This window comes from Eriocheir sinensis, unplaced genomic scaffold (genome assembly GCF_024679095.1).
Source record: "Eriocheir sinensis breed Jianghai 21 unplaced genomic scaffold, ASM2467909v1 Scaffold491, whole genome shotgun sequence".
NCBI classification, from domain to species: domain Eukaryota; kingdom Metazoa; phylum Arthropoda; class Malacostraca; order Decapoda; family Varunidae; genus Eriocheir; species Eriocheir sinensis.
The window spans coordinates 279,528-302,981 of NW_026111822.1; the positions used below are offsets into that span (position 1 = coordinate 279,528).

Genomic DNA, 23,454 nt, shown 5'->3' on the forward strand with positions numbered 1-23,454 from the left:
AATCTTCTTCACTTATTTATTTTTATCTTTTATTTTCACATTTCTTGCAAACAAGTCAGGCTGTTGCGATTATTCTCGTCACAGTTGACCGAAGGCTCATCACTGCCACTCGTAAGCCTCCCTCGGCGGTGCGCGGCGCCTCAGTACACCACCCGCTCCATCTTGCCCGAGACCACGGACTTTTCGAGCGTCGAGGCGATAGTGGACACCCTGAGCGTGTTGTCGCCGTTTACGCTGAGGTCGTCCAGGCCTGCGGAGACAGAGCGGGGTGGGGTTACCATGGCTCGGGGCGCGGCGGGGCGGGGCGGGGCGGGGCTAGAATTAACATGGTGCAGAACAGGAAGTGGCTGGCAGATGCGTGGATTATGATAAAAAATAAAATCCAGTATTACAGATGTCTACGTTTCATATTTTTCAAAAGTACAAACAGCTTGATGATGTAAGAGTTCCAGGCACACCAACGCAACCGAAAAATCGAGACCGTCGTTTCCAGATTGTCGTACTCCTCATCTTATGTTTGCCGATTTTCGACCTAAAAACTGTCCCCTTCACCCCCAAAACTGGCTTCATATAAAATTATCGATAAAATGGTTAATTACTGGTGTTTCTTGACAATTGTTGTGGCTCAGAAACCGGTAAATACGATGCTCTGAGTACGATAATCCGGCAATGGGGAATTTGAGATATTGACAATCCGGGCTGACTCTACGGGGTGTGAACGCTTAGTCTGAGGTGCTGTGAGAATGTGCTGCGACAAAAGTGTTCCTCGCGCAGTGCTGGGAAAAAAGGGCACAAATGTCTGAATAAGTGAAGATAAGTGACTTTCAGGTTAGAAAATAACGTAACACTGAAAAGGAAAGTGTGGGAATGAGAAAAAGGGAGGAACGAGAGGAGGAGGAGAACCTAAGAAGCGATACAATGCGTTACAGGTCAAAAGGAGAAGAAGACTCGACCTCGTGTGTGTGGTGCATCGTGTCGTGTCGCCCCGTCTCACCCTGATAAAGAAACACCTTGTCTCAGCCTCTTAGTGCCCCGTCTCACCCTGATAAAGAAACACCCTGTCTCAGCCTCTTAGTGCCCCGTCTCACCCTGATAAAGAAACACCCTGTCTCAGCCTCTTAGTGCCCCGTCTCACCCTGATAAAGAAACACCCTGTCTCAACCTCTTAGTGCCCCGTCTCACCCTGATAAAGAAACACCCTGTCTCAGCCTCTTAGTGCCCCGTCTCACCCTGATAAAGAAACACCCTGTCTCAGCCTCTTAGTGCCCCGTCTCACCCTGATAAAGAAACGCCCCATCTCAGCCTCGTAGCGCCTCGTCTCACCCTGAAGAAGCGTTTTGTCTAACCCTCTCAGTGCCCCCTCTCACCCTCCAAGTGCCCCGTCTCACCCTGAATAACGTCGCAGAAGTGGTCGAGCTCCCTGATGTAGCCTTGGTGGTAGCGGGACGGGAAGGAATGGTAGACTGGCGGCCTCGTCTCGCCCTGCGCCGTGGACGTCGTCATCGGGAAGGGCCGCTCGTTGCCCGCTGACACCATGCCCTTGGGCCCAAACACCTGAAGGAAGAGTGTCTCAATGGGAAAGAATCAAACCCTAAGGCACTTAAGACTCGATATTACCAATCACCAACATCATCATCATCATAAGCATCCGCAGTCAGCCATCTTTACCAGACTTCATGACAAATATACTTTTCCCAACGATCTTCACCTCTCTGCCTGATGTTATACTCCACCCAGCCCCGGCAAAGGTTTTAAACTCATGCCCCCACCTGCTTCTCTGTGTGCCTTGCCTTCAATAATTTCTGGTTTGCCATTTCGCTGTTTTGGTCGTTTATCAGTTCTACATTTGACCTGCCTAAGTCCACTTCCCATTCTTATTTGTCACTGTCATATCTTCAACTTTTGTCTTCTTCCTAATTCATGATCCTAGTTGCTCCCCGTCTCTCTGTCTTAACCTGCTGTATGTCACAACTAAGGTAAATAAAATAGGTCTGACATCTCCATAACCCGACACAATCGCCTAAGATCATTCATAATTCCTTGCTTAGCTCAACTGTTATACGAGATGGGCAAATTTCCTTGACACCATTATATTAAACTAGTCGTCTTTTCTTAATCTTTAACCCCTTGACTACGGATTTCCTACCAGAAGACCTCACCAAGCTACAGGAATGGAACAAAAAATGACTGCTACAATTCAATGAAAAAAATGTAAAGTCCTGCATCTTGGGAGGGGATATCCAGCATACCAGTACCACATGGGAAACACTCAGATATCCAGCACAGAGGCAGAGAAAGACCTGGGACTATATGTTACCAGGCTACCAGTGAAGGCCAAGACAGTACCAATCGCAGCGGATGGGTTAACGCTTTCTCTAAATATTTCACGACGTGCCAAATTTTTAATCCGTATTACTAAAGAGGATTATAGAGACAGCATCAGCGAGCTACCTCCAGCCGTTGGTCATATCCGTAGGCTGCGTTGCGACTGATGTCCGTCATGGAGAGAGCCCCCGACGGGAACTTCATGGTGAACGCCACCGTGTCATGGTCGTTGAGGGCGGCCACCTCGGGCAGGAAGGTGGTGGCGGAGGCGAACACGTGCGTCGGGTATTCCCCCAACACCCAACACGTAAGGTCGATGTCGTGAACTGCGCAGTCGTGGAAGATGCCGCCTGGGAAGGGTTGTGAGTGAGTGGTGATTTTGTGTTTGCTTAGAGGAGGAGGAGGAGGAGGAGGAGGAAGACGACGACGAGAAGAAGAAACAACAAGAAGAAGAAGAAGAAGAAGAAGAAGGGAAAGAAAAATGAAAAAGAGAAAAAAGAAAAGAGAAAAGAAGAAAAAGAAAAGAGAAAGAAGAAAGAGAAATGAGGAAGATAAAAAAACAGAGAAAGAAAAAGAAGAAAATAGATAAAAACAAAGAGTGATTTCTAAGAGACATCATTATAAAGAAACAAAGAGGAGGAGGAGGAGGACAAGAGGAGATTAATTAGGAGAAAAAAAATATAAAACTAACATGAAAAACAAGACGATAAAGAAGACGAAAGAAAATAAAGAAACACACACACACACACACACACACACACACACACACACACACACACACACACCTGATATCTTGAGGTAGTCGATGCTAGGGAGTGGCGAATCCCTGGCCACCGTCTTGACCATATGTACCTGACCCACTGTCCCCTTATGCACCTCCTCCCGCAAGTGGCAGAAGCTGGGGTCGAACCGGCGATTGAAGGCACAGAGCAAGGGCCGACCAACCTGAAGGGGGGGGGGGGGGGGGTTAAGCGGAGAACAGAGAAGAAGAGGAGGTATCAGCGTACAATGGTGACAGAAAGAACAGTAGTTGGTGAGGAAGAAGGAGGATGAGGATGAGGATGAAGAGTAGGAAAAGAAGGAGGAGAAGGAGGAGGAGGAAGAGGAAGAGAAATGAAAAGACGATTACTATTGGAGATAATTATAAGGAATCACAAACATAATGAAGGTTAAGAAAATATGAATGAGGGAGAAGGGAAAAAACAAGAACAAGGTCAAGAAGAACATGAACAAAAAGAAAAAAAACTGGAAAAACAAGAACAGGAAGAAAAACAGGATGTAGAAGAAGAAAAGAACAAGAAAAGAACAGGAAAAAGAACAAGAAAACAGCAGGAGGAAAACAGAACGAGGGGATATGAGAGGAGACACACCACCCACCCACCTGTTCCGCAAGCTGGTAGCAAAGTTTAGTGTCCTCGAAGTTCTCGGCAACAGGCTTCTCACAGAACACAGCCTTGCCCGCCTTGAGCCCGCGCATCACCAGGCCTTTGTGCATGAAGGTGGGGGTAGCGATAATGATGCCGTGCACGCTGTGGGGAGGCGTTACTTGGCCTTAGCACAGTGTCTCGTAGCCTGGGTAGTTGCGGCGTCATGGCGATACCCCACTCAGTCAATCAGCCACCGTGTTCCGTATGTGCTTTTCCCCCCGTCAAAGCACCGTTGCCAGATTGTCGTACTCAGAGCATAGTATTTACCGGTTTCTGACGCCTAACTATTGCCGAGAAACATCAGGAATTAACTATTTTAACGATAATCATAAGCGGATCTCCTCATTGGGGTCCACGAGACAGTTTTTGTGTCGGAAGTCGGTAAATATAAGAGGCTGAGTAAGACAATCTCGCACCGTTGCGTTAAAGGACCTTATATCCCTTTATTTTCTTAACATCAGAAGTTTATACGGATATTTCAGTGTAGATTTTAGTCTACATCTACCAGAGCACCCTTAAAGAATGGAGTAGTAAGCACTTGAGCCAAATCACCACGCAATCTACTCCCTTTCAACCAATGCAGATTAAGCTTCTTTGATCTTTCTTTGCACGGTAAGATGCTAAGATTGGTATTGTTAAACGCTTCCGCCTCTCACATTAACCATTGCTAAAGACCGTAAAGGAGCTCAGTCGGGCTATAATGAGTGTTTCTTTAGGGTTCACGGTACAGAAGAAGGATTACGCTACCGCCAGGGTCACAAAACTACCCCTGGAAATGCCCACAACTCCTACGAAAGCCTTGTCAAATGTGTGTTTTTCTAGGTTCGTGGTACAGAAGAAGGCTCACACTACCACCAGGGTCACAAAACTACCCCTGGAAATGCCCACAACTCCTACGAAAGACTTGTTAAATGTGTGTTTTTCTAGGTTCGTGGTACAGAAGAAGGCTCACACTACCACCAGGGTCACAAAACTACCCCTGGAAATGCCCACAACTCCTACGAAAGCCTTGTCAAATGTGTGTTTTTCTAGGTTCGTGGTACAGAAGAAGGCTCACACTACCGCCAGGGTCACAAAACTACCCCTGGAAATGCCCACAACTCCTACGAAAGCCTTGTCAAATGTGTGTGCCTGTGTGTTGAAATCTTTAGTGATGCAGCCCTAAGACTTTACGTCAGTGAGGTCGGCGTGAAATTTACGTAGAGTTTCTTTCGGTTCGGGATCTTTCACCGGGAGGCATGATAGAGCTCACCTGGAGTCATTTTGGAAGCTAATTTTGTATCATTAGAGGACTCTCGTGCAGCAGTAGCATCACAGAGCGCTAACCTTGGGTCCTTGAAGACGATCTCGTCCTGCTCGGGGGACAGCAACTGGTCCTTGGAGAGCCGCCACTCGTCGCCGACCTTCTGCAGCTTCTTCGTGTCGGGCTCCACGATGTACTTGAGATTCGTCCGCTGGCTGCTCATGATGTTGTTGAGGTGGATGGAGCCTGGGGAGGGATTGCAGAAGGGCGGTCAGGCAAGGCTCTCTGCAGACTGTTCAACCTCTTAATTTCTGCCGCAGTGTTGCTTGACTTGCCGTATTTAGCAGCCTCGGTAGAAATGATGGTATTGTTTTCAGATTGGTGTTATTTTTTTATTTTTTTTTTTTTTTCCTAGCATATTAAAATTTATGCGGATGATTTTTTTTAATGTGTTTTTGATGTGTTCGCGTTTTGTGTATGTTAGTTTTGTGTGTGTGTGTGTGTGTGTGTGTGTGTGTGTGTGTGTGTGTGTGACTGTGCGTGTCTGTCACATCGAAATGACCAGTGGTGTTCCCTAAGAGTTATAATTATTCTACTTCAATCCCTCAATCACCTCCCCCTTCACCCGTCTCCCAATCCCCCCCTACCCCTTCTGACCTCCACTCTCCCCACCAACACCGTCACCTAATCTCTACCTCCCTTCTACTCCCCCGCCCCACCTCCCGTCCCCCAACACATTCCCTCACCACCCCAAACACTAATCTTCTACTCTCCCTCCCTTCCAACCCTCCACCCACCCTCCACCCTCCCCTTCAACCGCACTTCTTCCAGTTCCAATTCTCTAATCTGTAACATCGTGTCGAGCTGCAGAAGGAAGTATATAACGTTCATCGCGCGCCACATCTCACCTGCGCGGCCGAGAGCGAAGAGTGCCACGTTGACCACCTTGAGATCCTCCTGCACGGGGTTGTTGTACTTCTTGACGGCTGTGGTGAGACCCGCGCCGATGAGGTACCTGCGACCACAGCCTTGTTAGCGCGAGGGGAGAGGAGGAACAGAAAAGATAATCGGAAAGAGAAGGAGAAACAGAGACAGCAGAAAAAAGAGCGACAGAAGAAAAAGACAGAAGAAACAGATACATGAGCAGAAGAAACAGAGAGACAGCAGGAGAAACAGAGAGATAGAGCAGAAGCAGAGAGACAGAGGAGATGTGACGGATAGATAAGGGAGAAAAAGACAGGCGTTAGCAGTGGCGAACAGACGGAAGAAAAGAGTGAGTCGTGGAGCTGAGCGGACGTGTGTTGTCTTGCGCCGTGCGGAGAGTGCAAGGCCAGGGGCGTAAGGGATTTGTGTTACGTTGAGGATTGGATGCTGTTTGTGTCCTAAATGGTGTCAAGTGAAATGTGCTCACTTGTCTAGAATTGAGCAGAAGAATATACCTAAAATTAATTGGATCTGCGACCCATGCCTTCATAAAGCATCTCTGGCTACCAAAATTGTGGAGAAATTGGATGATGGAAAGCGCTGACAGACTGACCAGTGGGAAAGAAGAAAGATCATCCCACGAAGGAGATCATTGAAGCACAGAAGGAGTAACAGACAGACCAGGAAACTAGGAGATCCATCCCATCAAGCGCTGACAGACTGACCAGTGGGAAAGAAGAAAGACCATCCCACGAAGGAGATCATTGAAGCACAAGTCACAATAACGATAACAACAACAATAGCACCAACACCAAAACTTAAGTAATGAGGGTTCCCTGCTTACCCCTGATGCTTGTAGTCGGTGACGTGGGCAACCTGCTTCCCGCAATTGTACGGGGACGTCGTCTCCGCGAACTTAACCGTCGCCATGGCTGCTAAACCTGTGGACGGAAAAGGCGTTAAATCAGTCTAGAATGGCAACACTGCGTGGCCCCTGCTTGTCTGCCGTGTATAGTGTTTTTTCACTTCCTATCGCCCATCCACTCCGTCAGCTGTTGGTGGGGAGGGTGATAAGCTAAGCGAGAGAGGCAGTGTTCCTTGTCTCGTACGTATAAATGCTTCCACCCCTTGTCATACCTCTGAGTTAGCTGTTTGTTTGTCTCTCGGTCTCTGTGATTGTGGCCAGTGGAAGGTGGATCTGTCGTGGCCATAAGAGTTATCGATGGTATGGTGGTGGTGGTGGTGGTGGTGATGATGGTGATATGAGAATCGTCTTAAATATGTATGATGATTGTGATGGTGTAGATCTCATCGTTATAATCTTTTATAGTCAGTAAATGTAGCGCTATAATGATGATTGTGTCTTGTTCATCATTATCTTCGCCATCATCTTTGCCATCATCCTCATCATTACATCAACATCACTATCATCATCTCTATCATCATCATCGCCACCACCATCATCATCATCATCATCATCTTTATCAACAAAATATTTTTCAGCCTTATCATTGGCAGACGTAGAAGCTTCATAAGAATGAGTATGTCATTATAAACACCATCATCACTAATATCAGTGTTATCATTATTATTATTATTATTATTATTATTATTATTATTATTATTATTATTATTATTATTATTATTATTATTATTATTATTATTATTATTATTATTATTATTATTATTATTATTATTATTATTATTATTATTATTATTATTATTATTACTATTATTATTATTATTATTATTATTATTATTATTATTATTATTATTATTATTACTGAATGTCATCATCCTTGCAGGCTATTGATTTACATAACTCTGTGGGAGAATTACCGGCCTTCATTATATCAGCAATGTGGCGGAAAATGTTAGCGTTAAGGTAATAGGAAGTATCCATTTATCATCTCAAGTATTTTGTGAGTTCCGTGGACAAAACAAGAAACATGCAGATAATGAAAGTCAAAATATTCACCTTGGAAAAAATGGCCTATAAAGAGGCGTCTTAACGGTGAGGCTGAAAGCAGACGTCCGGTGGTTTTTCTTTTTTTTCTTCTTTTTTTCAACAGCAAGGGAGGCAGCTCAAGGGCAAAAAACAAAAAGCAACAAAAAAAGTCCGCTAAGTGCAAGGGCAGGGAGCGAGTGGTGGGAGCAGCGACAGAATCCGTATATGAAATTTGACAGCTGGCTTAATCTATACTCGTGTCACCTCAAGACGGATAATTGCTCGCAGGTGCAGTGAGCTCCTGGCCGGCGGGCAATTATCCGTCTTGAAGTGACGTGAGTATACATTAAGCCATACATGCACTTGTCAAATTTCATATACGGATTCTACCGCTGCCTCGCCCACACGTAGAGCTTCAGGCTGTTCGAGCACTGAGTGGATGTATTCACCTTGTCCAAGAATGGCGTGATGTGCATATCTTTATAGGCTATTTGTATTATTTGAAAACTGAGTTATATAAATATTAGGTAGCTTTACATCGAACATAAAAGGAAGGAAAATTATAAATATATGGAAGAAAATATAACCTTTAAAAATGACGGCAAAGCTGTGGCATAGCCGAGCATAGCTGCGCCTGACCTCCGAGTGGCCTAAGACTGCCCACATGCTGTCCCGAAGACCACCCAGCAACCCGAACTCTAGAAGAAGCTGTGCAGCGCAAGTGAAATCAAGAATGATCTCCGGGGGGCACCATGAGCCAGTAATAATGGCGCCACTATAAACAATTGCCTGCGCCATGACGGGCCCGGGCCGACCATCAGGCCCCAATGTAATAGCCTACCGGCGCTATAGGCCAGATGTAAAAAAAAAAAAAAAAAAAGACTGATTAGCAGCTTCCCCAGGTTCGTGTTTTCCCAGCGGCTGCACACACTCTCAGGCCTGGTCCACAGCCTTAACTTTCCCCTCAGCCAGCCGTGGCTACGTGGCCCTCGACGGAGTGCCTCAAGGCGCATTACTGTTCTGTTGAATTGTTTATGTTGCTCGGCACCTTACCTGAACGTCGCCGGGCAGGATCGTGGACTTATGTTCGGCTCTGAGTGTCGAGGAGCAGACTTGTGCGGCGTGAAAAGTGGCTGGTCACTGCGGCGAGCGGTGTGTGGCGTCTGGCCTCGTCACACATAATGTGGGCCTGTGAAACACAGCAGTCGCCTTGCACCTCCCTTCCGTGCCATATGCATGGCCCCACCCATCCCCTCCAACCCCCCACCACAACTTCTCAACTCCCTACAACCTCTAATATCCTGCCCCCTCCTTATTATATTCCTCACCCCGCCCACCTGATGGCCTTTTTGTAGCTGTTATATGCGACAGCTGTATATGCTGTCTGAAGACCAACGTCAGTAACTCCTGGATGTTTTCTTAAAGGAACACTTAACTAACAGTACATCTGAGCCCCCGGCCGGAACCTGATCCAAGGAGGAGAAAGGGAGTCTCTACAATCAGACTGCTGGTTTAATTTGTTTAGTTATTTGCTTTTGGATGCTGTGTTCCTGTGCGGTCGCCCTAACGCGGAGCTGTACCCACTTGGCGCCACAACTCGGGACAACGACCCCACGAATGTCTGAGTCCCATCACGGGCGGCAGTAGGCTACCCTCGAAATGAAAGTATCCATTTACAATTACAGGCTAAAAAGCAATTAAACTGAATATCAAGTGTTGCATTTGAACATACACCATCAGGTCGGTAGAGATTAAGCATCCATAAAGTAGGGTAGGCGGTGGCTGAGTGGTAGCGTGCTGGGCCCACATTCACCGCGTGATTGACGACGCGGGTTCGAATCCCCACGCTACCACCTCGGATTTTTCAGTCACCGCCGAGTGGCTTAAAAGTACCCACATGCTGTCCTGAAGACCACCCATCAACCCGGATTCTAGAGGAAACCGTCCAAGTGAATCAAGAACGAGTTCCGGGGGGCAGCATGAGCCAAGAGAAGATGGCGCCACTATAAACACTTGCCTGCGCCATGACGGGCTGGGGCCGACTACCATCCAGGGCCCTCAGGAAAGCCTACCGGCGCTATAGGTGTTCACGTAAAAAAAAAAAATAATAAATAAACGATTACACAATCTTCTAAGACGCTTATCATCCGAGGTCTTCGTCGCCATAGCCTCCTGATATGAATTCCAGCGTAATGAAAATGCAAGCCACACCAGGTCGCCAGTGTCCACCCAGCGCTCCCAGAGAGGTGTCAGGTCAAAGGATTTACTCAGCTGAACAATGAAGAGAAATAGGTCCTGCTTGCCCTCGGAAAGGGAAGAGGAGCGGGCGACTCATGGATCAGGACGACATACGCGACCAGCATATGCGGGAGCTTCCTTCAGGAGCCTCCGTCGCCCGCTGACCACGCCGGGGGGGCAGCACGAGGGGCGCGGCCAAGCCCTCCACGCCCCATCAGCACGAAATCACCGCACGGTTGTGTTCACTGAATGCGCCGTAACATGCAAACAGTACAGGCGGCGAGGGAGCTGGCGAAGAGGCCCGCAGGGTACCTGAAAAATGACCACTCGATTTTATTTTAACTTATAAGAAGCGGCAGAACAATGTGGTGATGTTTTATGTAATAATAATAATAATAATAATAATAATAATAATAATAATAATAATAATAATAATAATAATAATTGTAGTGAAGCCCGCTACAATACTCCCCCTCAGCAAAAACGTCCCTCTTGCCCGAAATTGGAGAATAAATTACCGTTTTCACTTTAAATAGGAGCTATATCGCTTAACAAACATAAACTGAATAAACTTCGGCCAAATCCGCGGCGATAGGTCAAAATTTGGTGTTGCCTCGATGGGATTAAGTGCAAAAAAAAACTGAATAAACTTTAGCCAAATCCGCGGCGATAGGTCAAAATTTGGTGTTGCCTCGATGGGATTAAGTGCAAAAAAAAACTGAATAAACTTTAGCCAAATCCGCGGCGATAGGTCAAAATTTGGTATTGCTTCGATGGGTTTAAGGGCTGTATTTTAAGACACCATCGCTTCTCGCATCAACTATTTCTAAAGGTCAAAGAGGGGATCAATCTGTTTTTCATGAGTGTTTTTTAAGGTTCATGGCACAGAAGAAGGGTCAAACTACCACCAGGGTCATAAAACTACCCCTGGAAAGGCCTACAGCTCCTACGAAAGCCATGTCAAATATGTGAACTTGGGCGACGAAATGTCTTAAAAATACGTCCCAAAGTGCAAAAAAAAAATGAATAAACTTCGGCCAAATCCGCGGCGATAGGTCAAAATTTGGTGTTACTACGATGGGTTTAAGTGCCTCAAATCTCACTTACAAACCCTCAGCCCTTAGGGTATTAATGTTATAGATAATATTAATAATAATAAATGGTTTATTCACTTGTTGGCAACCATAAGGCTGAAAATACACAAAAAATACAATACAATGAGTTTATGTGATGAGTTATGGGGGAGGTGGGGAAGGGTGATGTGTGTGTGTGTGTGTGTGTGTGTGTGTGTGTGTGTGTGTGTGTGTTGGGATGGAGGCGTCATGTGATCATGGTGGTGTTGATTAATTAATGCCCCTCGCAAGTGTCGGTATCACGCTTAGCCGATATTTGTCCGTCCGAGCTCTGACAGGGACTAGAATATTGTGGTGTCTTGTGGGTCTTGTGGGGGAAGGGAGGGTGGGTGGGAGTAGGTCTCTTAAGGTGTGTGTGTGTGTGTGTGTGTGCGCATGTGATTTTTTGTGTATGTTTGTGTATGTGTGCGCGGGCGCGTGCGGCTGAATGCGTGCGTCCGCTCCTACAGTCACTTGAGTCAGGTATCACGTGACGCCTCATCCCCGCGTCCTCGCCGCGTGGGCAACTTTATCAGACGTGATAACCGCCGCTCATCAGCTGTTTGCATTGGGTCGCGCTTCCCGCACCGTGCCTCCCCCACCCCCACCCCCCCTCCCCGGCCTGAGGGGCAGCAAGAGGCGACGGTTAATAATGAGCCAATACTTTGTTTTCATCAACAGGTGTTACGCAACGTCTCTTGACAACACCTGCAGCACCTCACCGATTCTCACTGGTACTTATGAAACACTTCACCGCGCTCCCTCGCCGCCCCTACAGCACGTGCGGCCAGCGTGGCGAACACCGCGGCACTGGAATGACTGACTTCACAAACAAATAAGACAACGTCCGCCGGATCATGTCTGCGGTGTGGTCGACATAATGGCCTGTTCTTATGCACCGTGGAATTCCTCTCCCATACAGTGCAAGCGAGATTCACACCAGTTCGCTTCAGGCCAGCTCACCCCAGCGTTTCCAAATTATCGTACTCAGCGCATTGCATTTTCCTAGTTTCTGACCGATAACTCTAGCAAAAGAGAGCGAAAACCATCACTCTTTAACAGTTTCAACGATAACTTTAATTTTCTATCGTTGTTTGTGTGGTTACGACGGTCTTCAAGCCTAAAAAGGATAAACCCAGTGCTCAGAGTACGACAATTTGGCAACGCTGTCCACAACTCACAAAGGTGCTGAGTCCCGCCCATCCTCCTCTCGCATTTATCAGTCAACAAACTAATCCTAAATCATTGACGTGGATCCGAAACCCAAAGTGTGGTATTCAATTTCCCTTCAATTCACCCTCAAGTGATGTGACAACAAGCCTGTGATGAGTTCCAAAGACACGGAGCCAGATGGAGGCGGGAATGGTCCGATGCTTTACCGGGGTGACAGTGAAGGTTGGGGCCTGGCCTGACACCCCTCCCTCCCCTCTTCATTATGCGGAGAGAGGCGGAAAGGACAACGTTAAGGTGGCCGGGGAACTACGTGGAACAGGGAGGCAAAGATTCTCTCTCTCTCTCTCTCTCTCTCTCTCTCTCTCTCTCTCTCTCTCTCTCTCTCTCTCTCTCTCTCTCTCTCTCTCTCTCTCTCTCTCTCTCTCTCTCTCTCTCTCTCTCTCTCCCCTATCGTGACCTTTCTTTATCTCTCTTACGTAAACTCAAGTAAACTGTTTTCCAGCCTCCTCCAACGTGGCGGCGGCGGACCTCCACCTGTCCCACTGCGCGTTGAGCCGCCTTCCCACACTCTGAACCCCTCCTTCCACTGCTCCTCAACCCCCCCCCCCCCCTCCCTTAGGTTCTCAGGCTGTCCCGTCTCCTCCATCCTCCGTCTCCTCCTCATTGGCTTCCTCCATCCTGCCCAGTCCCCCCTCTCCTTCCCAGTCTCTTATCCAACTGTTCTGATATAATTAACACGGTATGTTCCCTGCCCTACCCTATGGCCAACCCTGCCCACCTTCTGTATCCAGGGGAAGGGACGCCAGAGGGTAGGAGGTTGAGGGGGGTGAGTCTTGGGGAAGCTCTGCAGGGGATTCGCGGGGAGTGGTCAAGGGTACTGGAAGGGTGAGGGGCTGGAGGCTGCGAAGGTCAAACCGAGATAAACAAAACGCTGGAAATGGTGTCTTCCTTTCCCTGCCTCTCTCTCTTATCTTAACCGGCCTCTTGCAGACTCCTTACGTTCTTATGTTCTTGTGTTCTTATGTTCTCGTCAGCTGAACCTTATCTCCTACCCCCTCTCTTAAGATCGCTCCCTCTTATCCCTCTCTTCAAATCGCTCCCTCTCGTCACTGCAGTTTTCTTATCCCTCTCTTCAAACACCCTCTTCAGTCCTACCCCCCCTCTCTTCACTGCATCTTTCCTATCCCCTCTCTTCAAGCCGCCTCTTCAGTCTTGTCCCCTCTCTTGAAGTCGCTCCCTCTCGCAAAACATCGTCTCCTTTTTCATTCTCCTCATATTGGTTCGAATCTCATCCCCTCCGTTCACATATCCACCTCTGCGCTTCCTCGCCTCTGTTTCCCCCTCTCTCTTCAGTGCGTTATCCCGTTCGTCTTGTATTCTATCTCTGAAATACCACTTTTTTATCCCTTTACGTTCCTCTTTCACCTGTCGTTCTCTTAATTCTGTTTCACGTTACCTATTTTTTCACCTTCCTTGCTCATCTTCTTCCCACGCCACGTCATCTTATTCCCTTTCATCCTCACCTTCATACACATCTCTAAATTAACTCACTACAACTACTCGTCTCCACCACACCGGTTGTTACCAGGCCCTCGGATCGGCGGATAGCAGCTCTTCGATCTCCCCTTTGGACAGGAATTAACCGGGGTGCTGACTTGCGGCTATGAGGACTATACATATGTTTATAATCGTTGTTTATTATGCTGGTGAGGCGAAGTCGTGCAACTGACAAGCATCGCCTCATTAGTCTCCCTGCTTATACTGGTGCGCCTCCCTCATCTCTCCTTCGTCCCTCGCTTACCCTCGCTCTCCACGATTAAATTTCCCTGTTGCTCAAAGCTGCACTCACGTCATTAAGCTGTTTGTCTTGTCCCGCCAGCTCTGCCTCCGTATGCTATTATTTTTATTTTTCATCATTCGTTGATTGCAAAAGCTCACTCCTCCTTCTCCTTCCTCTAGACCAGTGGCTCTTAACCTGGGCTCGACCGAACACCACCGTCAGTAAACAGGTTAATACTGAATAAGGTGCCTCAAAACACGACTCAGCGCCATCCTGAGCTTGCAACGTGCTCGCGAGGGTAATAGATAAACCCGAGTTGGATCTATACCCCCTCAATCTTCCCACACTCCTTCCTACCCGCTGGTACTAAGGTTAAGGGACAGTTTGTGCATGATCCTTGCCTTGTATGAATCCCATCACTGCCTCTACATTCCCTCACGTCCCTCCACATCCCTCATTCTTTCCCTTCACTCACTCACTCCACCTCCTCGCTCCCTCGTCTTCTATAACATTAACTTAGCTTCTCTACTATTGTGTAACCTTGCCAGCTGTTCACGAATGGAGAAAGAAGAGAGAACAGAGCTGCGGGTAATTACATCGGGATAAAGTGGTGTGGGAACCCGCGCCCCGACCCTGAGGAACCAAGACACGCCGTGGAAAATAATGGAAAACACGTCGAGGAGAGATGAGGAACGTTGATATAGAGGAATTTAAAAACAGCTGAAGGACAATGTAAAACAGACCGAGTGGAGAGTGCTGGGCCGTATTTCTAGACATTTCGTCGCCAAAATTCACATATTTGACAAGGCTTTCGTAGGAGTTATGGGCATTTCCAGGAGTAGTTTTATGACCCTGGTGGTAGATTGACCCTTCCTCTGTACGGTGAACCTAAAGAAACACTGATTAGAACCCGATTGGTCCCCTCTTTGACCTTTAGAAATAGTTGTTGTGAGGAGCGAAACTGTCTTATAAAACCGATCATCATAATAGGTCGGTATTATAAGAAGGGTCAATCTAGCACCAGGGTCATACGACTACTCCTGGAGGTCAAAGAGGGGGGCAATTGGGTTCTGATGAGTGTTTCCTTAGGTTCATGGTATAGAAGAAGGGTCAATCTAGCACCAGGGTCATACAACTACTCCTGGAGGTCAAAGAGGGGGGCAATTGGGTTCTGATGAGTGTTTCTTCAGGTTCATGGTATAGAAGAAGGGTCAATCTAGCACCAGGGTCATACAACTACTCCTGGAGGTCAAAGAGGGGGGCAATTGGGTTCTGATGAGTGTTTTCTTAGGTTCATGGTATAGAAGAAGGGTCAATCTAGCACCAGGGTCATACAAGTACTCCTGGAAATGCCCACAACTCCTACGAAAGCCTTGTCAAATATGTGAACTTGGGCGACGAAATGTTTAGCGATACGGGCCTTGTTTGGGGACCGGATGTGTGACAGATATGGAAGTGGGACAGGAAGTGATGGGAGGCGTATCCCTTGCGAGTCCTCTTTGGGTTATAGTATGGGTCAAGGCTCGCACGAGTTTTTTGGGATGGGTAGAGGGGCTTTGTAATGACTGTAATGGCGTGATGGGGATGGGGTATCAGGACACCTCTCCTCCCGAAATTGACCTCTCTTTCGGCCACCTCTTTTGATTCTTTTTTGTAGGAGCAGCGAGTAGCGGGCTTTTTTTTATTATTGTTTCCTTTTTTGTGTACCCTTGAGCTGTCTCCTTTGTTGTAAAAAAAAAATACGGTGCCGTTCTCGTGTCGATGGCAAGTTCACATAAGAAACTCTCTGTGGTGGCGTTTCCCTTCCGTCCCCAAAAAAATCGTAAAATGTTATGTTAGGCGCCAAGGTCCATCTCACATTACGTCTACCTTCATGAATCTCAGTCTCGTGATGCGTCCCAAGATTGATGTTTTCTTCCCATCCAGCGTCGATACAAGATACAAGGGATGCAAGAAGCTCTTTAATTAAGGAAACACCGAACGGGAGAATTTAGGGCCGCTTACACAGTCGTTTTGTTTGTTTTCATCGTTACCAAAGGGGGCGATTTATACGTTAAACTGGCCGATGGGGTAGTGGCGGCTGAGGTGTTAGCCTAGCCCCGCACCTTACCACACACTCTCAACACCTCTCGTTTCCTCTGCAGCCCCCACTACCCCATAGACCAGTTTCACGTGGAAAATTATAGCGTCGATCCCCGCCATTGGTAACGATCAAAACAAACAGAGTGACTGTGAAAGCGGCCCTTAATACCTTTGATCTTAGCACTAGAACCAAAGAAGGAAAAAAGGTTTATAGAGAGAAGTTAGAGATTCTAGAAGAGGTGATGATGCCGGCATATCGAAGGTATACCAAGTCGAAGCTCTGACCTTAGGATAGGACTCAAGTGTATTCAAGCCACACTCAGTTACGTCTGTATACTAGAGTTGCACTACAATCCGAGCTACAGCACACTACAATCTGCAGTTTAGGACGCGATTATAGTCTTCCAAATATATCGAGGCCGGTCTGGCGTAGGCTCCCGCGGGTCCTTTCCTCCCCTCTGCTCTGCCACACAGTCCCAACACCTATCTCCTCCTCTCATATGTAAGCTATAGGTAACATATCAGAGGAAAAAATAGGTGTTGGGACTGTGTGGCAGAGCAGAGGGGAGAAATGGACCCGTGGGAGCCAACGCCAAAACGGACTCAACAATTTGGTTTCACGAAAATTACCTTTGAACTCCTCACTGGAATCGATTACATAAAGAACAAAGAAATAGGTTTATCGGTGAAAAAGTGGAAGTAATAAAAAGGACAAGAAGGTTCATCGCCGTCTTGCGTAACTGGGAGAAAAACGAGTTTGTTGGTACGTGGAAACCTGGAGTGAATCGCGTGTCTTAGGGAGCAGCAGGAGGAGAATTTCACTAAGTTCACATGACACAGCCGGTTGGTGTGTGTGTGTGTGTGTGTGTGTGTGTGTGTGTGATTCATCATGACCTGATCACCTGTTGGAATCGTAATCGCCAGCAGGTACCCTCCCGACATGAGCAAGTGCTGTGTGTGTGTGTGTGTGTGTGTGTGTGCATGTGTATTGGCCCCGTCCAGCTTTCCCGCCCCCCCCGCACCGCCCCCGCACCGCCCCTGGCTCCTGCCCCCTCCTGTCCCCCCCCCGCCCCCTCTTGCTGTCAGGTGAGGTTTAATCTTTGTATGATGACGAAATGCCTTGCTTGTTAATATACTCATCTATATATTGATTTATGAATTCGTGTATTTTTTTTTTTTTTCGTTCACTATCGGCCAGTATGTTGTTTTTTGTCCAGATGTTCCTTTATCAGCCCTTGCTTCAACGGCGTCACTCAAGGGGACCACCGCGGGGCAGCACGAGCCAGGCGTGAGTATAACATATCACAGAAGCAAGGAAATAAGAGTCCCCCGTGCCACTAACACCCGACCACCATAGACCCTCTAAGAAGCCTGGCGGCGCTAAAGGTTGCAAAAAGAAGAAGAAGAAGAAGAGGAAGGAGAAGAAAGAGAAGAAGAAAGAAGGAACAGAAGAAGAAAGGAGGAACAGAAGAGTAAATTCAAGAGAAAAGAGAAAAAAATGAAGAGAAGAGGAAAAATAAAGAAAGAGAAAGATGAGAGAGAGAGAGAGAGAGAGAGAGAGAGAGAGAGAGAGAGAGAGAGAGAGAGAGAGAGAGAGAGAGAGAGAGCGCAAGTCGCATATTCTTTAGGAAACATTTTAATAAGCCAATCGTTTATACTTCATGCTTTCTTTCATTCTTTATTAAACATTCACCTATTAATTCAAGCATACATCAGGGACGACGGTTGCCAGAACTCACCCTGCAAAACTACATACATACGTTCATTTACTTGCTTATTTTTCTCTTTTTTTTCGTATTTTAGTGTTTTTATTCATTTTCACACATTGGGAATTTATCGACTGGATGTGAAAGCTACAGGAACGCGAGGCAGAATGAGCGCGGTCTTCTCATTGGCCAATCAGAAGCTTACGTCACCACCGCGCTGACCATTCAGAAGTGAGATTACGTTACCAGCTGAGCGCCTCTTGTTAAGGTCCCGCCGGTTTTGTTCTGCGGAGATAAGGACGTCCAGGGGAGGCGCGGCGTGTCGTCTGCGGCAGCTGAGGCGTCGCTAACCCTGGGAGATAAGTGAGGAGTGTTGTTTTTTCGGTGTTTTCAAAGACTGACTCGCTATTTAATTAATCTAACTTTTTTCTTAGTCCAAATAAGGCTTGGGGTCAGGACACGCCAGAGATCAGGAGTTAGACTTTTTCTCGACAATAAAACTCAGGGGAGAGTGTGTCGCCGGAGGGAAACTGAGTCAAGATGGTTTGTGCATACTGAATTCCGTATCAAGTCTTGCTAGTGTGATTAGTCGTGGAAGTTTTTCTTTTTTTCTTCGTCAGTCTTATTTTTTCTTCATCTCATCGCTTGTTTTCCGTCATCAACGTTTCCTCTTCATTTTCTCCTTTTCTTCGTTTTCTTTTCCTCTCCCTCGCCCGTTCTCTGTTTTCCTCTCATCCCTTGTTTTCCGTCATCAACGTTTCTTCTTCATTTTCTCCTTTTCTTTTCTTCGTTTTCTTTTCTTCTCCCTCGTCTGTTCTCTGTTTTTCTCTTATCTTCTGTTTTCCTTCTACATTTCTTCTCTCTTTCTCCTCCGCATCTGTTTCCTCCTTCTCTCCAGTTCAGTTCTTTTATTCTTCCTTGTGTGTCTTCTCTTTTCTTCTCCCTATCGCATGTTTTCCTTCTCCTACGTTTCTTCTTCTTTTTAATCTTTCCTTTATTCTATTCTTTCTTATCTTGTTCCTCGTTTGTCTTCTCTTTTCGACTTCATATGCACCGTTTTCCATTTTCTACGTTTCTTCTTTTTTTCTCATTCTTCTCTTTATTCTTCCTTTTCTTTTCTTCTTCCTCGTCTTTTACATTTCTTCTTTTCCTCCTCCTCCGCTTTCCCTCTCTCTCTCCTCCTCTCCAATCCAATTCCTTACGGTTTGAATGAATCTGCGTCGGTCATCACTCGCAGCCATAAAAGGAAGGTTGACATGAAGAAGCGGCTCACCTCACCGCCGCCTTACTGGGATACGAACCCACACAGCAAAAAGGGCCGCGAGTAAAGTTCAAAGATCCTCCTAAATTTGTTTACACGTGCGAGTTGAAGAGAACGTGGATTTGATATTTGTGGATTTTGCGTTGCGCTGATAATGTTCGATCGAGTTTCTTTTTGTTGTTGTACCTGACTCGTGTTTAGTGTTGTTGTTGTTTAGAATTGAGTAGTATATGTAGATTGGTTTTTATTTTCGTAGAGGGAGAGGTAGGCTCGATCTGTTGGCCTTCATATTGATTGCTTTTTATTGTCGGTTAGGTCGTCAACTTTTTCCTCCATCTTCACATTCCTGTTTGTTGTGTGATAATTATACATATGACACCCAGGCTTTGAGAGTTTAACGTAACCTTCTATTATTGTTTGTGTTTAACTTGTAAGGTTATTGCGATATTTTTTGTTTGTGTTTGTGTTTGTTTGTGTTTTGATGACCCACAATTTGTCTGCTACATGTTTGTTTGTTTGTTTGTTTTCTTCAGTTGACGCTTCGCCCTCGTGTCATTTTTTATTTTTTTTTTATTTTTACTGCGTTTAAATGCCCATAATTTTTCTTATCAGTTTTTCATTCCAGTTTACATTCCAGTTTTCATTTAGTCTACATTCCAGTTTACATTTCAACTTTCCTTCTCTTGGCATTATTATTATTTTTTTTTTTACTGTACATGCCTGTTATTTTTACTGCGTTGGTATGCCTATCATTATTGTTGTTGTCGTTGTTGTTGTTTGTTTGTTGTTGTTGTTGTTGTTGTTGTTTCTGCTGCTGTTTTGGGGTGGTGAGAACGTTGTTTAATTCGTACGCATGTCTTTTATTTCTTTGAGAGAGAGAGAGAGAGAGAGAGAGAGGCTGCTCCGTCAATCTATTTGCATATTATCATTTATTCTATTTTTCATCAAGGCCAAGATTATGCCTTCTACTTTATACATTAATCTGATTTCTCTTTCTCTCTCTTTAAATATTGCAACTAAATACACTACCCTTTCTTTATTGTTTTGTATTGTTTATTCTTATCTTCCATATCCGCTCTCCTCTATTTGTATGGGGTCCGTATATGTGACCTTTGTGTATGGTTGCATAACTGATGACAGGCAGGCAAAGGACATATCGCAACACTACAAAGACACCCGCTGAACGCCGCTTCCAAGGCCGCGATAAGATGAGACGCCACAACACACGACCTGAACCTCCTGAACGGGGTGTGACGCTCCTTCCTTGATCCTCCCTTCTATATCCTGCATACCTTGACGAGTGGTAAAAGGAGGAAGAGAAAGACAGAAAGATGAATGGAAGGAAAGAAAGAAAGAAAACGAAAGAAAGACAGAAGAGAGAGAAAAGAGAGAGTAATAAAGGAAATAAAAAGAAAGGAAGAGAGAGAGAAAGAAAGATAGACGTAGGCCCTATCTGACAGGAATGAAAAGAGAAAGAACTGATGAATGAATGAAAGAATTATGATAGAGTAATAAAAGGAAGAAAAAAGAAACGTGGAAAAGAAAGAAAAAAGGAGAGAAGGACGGAAGAAGAAAAGGAAAGAAAGGAAAAATAGATAGGAAAAGAAGAAAGGAAGAAAACAATAAAAAATGAAACGAGAAAAAAGAAAAAGAAAGAAATAGAAAGAATGAAAAAAGAAAGAAAAGTAAAGATAGCCACAGGCGGGAAAGAAAAGAGAAAGAACAAAGAAATGAATGAAAGGATAAACAGAACAATAATTAAAGAAAGAATGACTGAAAGAAAGAAAATGGAGTATTATAAGAAAGAAAAGGAAAGTAAGAAAATAAGAAAAAAAAAGAAAAAGAAGGAATATAAAGAGAAAATAGATAACACAATTCTCATGGCTCAAGGGGAGAGGAGGGGGGGGGGGGGGGCATGTTACCTTATATACCTGTGTCTCACCTGTTGGAGGACACTTATCTAATCCCTCAGTACCTACTATGAGTATTAGTATTATCAACATCATCATTATTATCACCAACGTCCCACCACATCCCTTACTTAACCCTATCCCATCCGACGTTTTCAAATTCGGCCACCCTCGTTAACCTCATGTGGCGTGGCAGGGGACCGGGAAAGCATGTTGCCCGCTGATGTTGGCTGTTATCGGTTAATATTTGTTTTTTTGTTGTTGTTGTTGGTGGGTAGTTGGGTTCCCGCTGGCGTCACTCTCAAAACAACCTGACCTCGCCTAAACATTGTGACACCGAACCGGGGAAGCATGTTAACCGCTTATGTTGGCTGTTTTAGGTTAATATTTGTGTTTTTTTGTTGATGGGTAGTTGGGTTCCCGCTGGCGTCACTCAAAACAACCTCACCCCGCCTAAACATTGTGACGCCGAATGGAGCGTCTATTGCGGCCTAAACTCCACACATTCCTATGCTACATAATACTTATAAATGTGCCTTACAAGCAAGAGAGCAGGAAACATCACGGGAGGAGAGCGAGGAAGATGGGGAAGAAAAATAGTTCGTGTGCGTATGAATCGTGCCTCTGACGCTTTCGTTGTTGTTATGTCGAAGTTTATTAGTGTGTGTGTATGTGTGTGTGTATGTGTGTGTGCGGAAGGGTCATGACAAACGTTGGGGAAGAGGAGGTGGTAGGGTTGGGGGAAGGGGAGGCATGTGGGGTGCAAGGGTGGCGGTGTGAGGCGGTGTTGGAGGAGGGGTAGGGATGGTGCAGACGCGATAGGGGGTGGAACTTGGGTGACGCGCTGGCTGATGGAGAGGAGGAGGGGGGCGTTGCAGTATTTAAGATGGGACCCAAAGCTGTCCCCTGCCAGAATCCCCCCTGAAGTCAAGGCGTTCACAATGGCAGTAAGTGTCTCCTATCTCTCTCTCTCTCTCTTTTGTTCTGTCGCCTCCACTGTATTCTTCCCGCTATTCAACTTAGTCCCTCTGCGCATATCACACCTCATCTGTCTCCTCTCCACACTTCTTGCCGCTACACTAATACTTCTCGCTAGTCAACTTTTTACCTAACTTACGCTCGCTTCCTCTTCCAACTATATAACTGCTTCCAAGACCTTCAGAACACTTGTATCGTTCCTTGTTTTGATATGTTTTTCTTCTCTGATACACACTTCCTGCCGCACACAAACTTCCTAGTCCCTCTACACTAGTTCAACCTTCTCATTCGCTTCAATACGTCTTTCACAGTCCATTTTAGATTATTTTTCCTTTTAATTCTTTCTTTACATTCACGTGGTTATATGTCTGAACCTTGCTCTATGTTTACATGTACCACTTCTTTTCCATTTCACACTTCTTCCTCGCAATATGTAAGGTGTGATATGCAGGACATTTCACCCACACTTTTCCAGCATACTCATCCCTTCTTGTACACACACTTCCCGACCGTCCTTATTGCTCACCTTACCAGTCTGCTTCACTGATATCATTTGCTCTTGCTTCCCCTTCCGACTAACAAAAGCTACTTCCTCCCTCCCCTGCCGCGCCTGTTCCTACTCTCCCCGCCACACACACACACACATACACACACACACCTCCGCGGGACATCACTCACAATTACTGTCACTCCCATTCACCCAAAACCCTTCAGGCAGAACTCATCTTTCCCGGGCAGATCGCTTGGAATGTCTTTGGAATTTATTTTACTTGTTAATCTAATGTCATTTTTATCTTTTCTTCTTGTCCCTAGGAAGTAATCGTGTGTGTGTGTGTGTGTGTGTGTGTGTGTGTGTGTGTGTGTGTGTGTGTGTGTGTGTGTGTTGGCTATCGCTACGCCGTGGGGCACCGTGGCATCACAATAACAGCCTGACACATGACAGCGCATAGGAGATCTGAACCAAATCTTCGGACACTCTATAGATTGTAGAAGAATGCATACCAGTCATCCAGCTGCTCTCTCTCTCTCTCTCTCTCTCTCTCTCTCTCTCTCTCTCTCTCTCTCTATCTCTCTCTCTCTCTCTCTCTCTCTCTCTCTCTCTCTCTCTCTCTCTCTCATCTCTCTCTCTCTCTCTCTCTCTCTGTCCTTCCACTACGACTTTCTCTTTCAAGAATGGGATATCAGGACTCCTCTGGCACTAGATTTAAAAGGGAAGCGTATGTGTTTTTATAGGGGGGGGAGGGAGGTGTGATGTTGTTTTTGTTGTTATTCTTGTTGCTGTAGTTCCTCGTTGTTATAGTTGTTGTTGCTGTTCTTGTTCTTGCTGTTGTTGTTGTTCTTCTTATT

General features: G+C 46.0%; 2 protein-coding genes across 4 annotated transcripts in view; one reads left to right on the top strand and one right to left on the bottom strand.

Moving 5' to 3' along the window:
- On the bottom strand, nt 1–9,075 carry LOC126992582 (inositol 2-dehydrogenase-like). 2 transcript variants are annotated; one of them, XM_050851392.1, is made up of 9 exons: nt 8,921–9,075; nt 6,764–6,860; nt 5,904–6,010; nt 5,079–5,241; nt 3,707–3,854; nt 3,111–3,270; nt 2,452–2,675; nt 1,389–1,554; nt 1–250 (listed from the first exon to the last, which is right to left on the bottom strand). In XM_050851392.1, the coding sequence occupies exons 2-9, from the start codon at nt 6,847–6,849 to the stop codon at nt 141–143; spliced, it is 1,164 nt and encodes a 387-aa protein (XP_050707349.1). In that variant the 5' UTR covers nt 6,850–6,860; nt 8,921–9,075; the 3' UTR covers nt 1–140. The 2 variants fall into 2 exon arrangements, with proteins under 2 accessions (XP_050707349.1, XP_050707348.1); XM_050851391.1 differs by lacking the exon at nt 8,921–9,075 and adding an exon at nt 8,455–8,686.
- The window catches only part of LOC126992583 (inositol oxygenase-like), a 22,410-nt gene continuing 5,996 nt past the window's right edge, over nt 7,041–23,454 (top strand). The window contains exon 1 of one of the 2 annotated variants that reach the window (XM_050851394.1): nt 7,041–7,144. In XM_050851394.1, the coding sequence (XP_050707351.1) occupies nt 7,142–7,144 (3 nt within the window). In that variant the 5' untranslated portion in view covers nt 7,041–7,141. Of the gene's footprint in view, nt 7,145–21,909; nt 22,077–23,454 lie in introns of those variants that run through there. The other variant, XM_050851393.1, reaches the window with a different exon arrangement.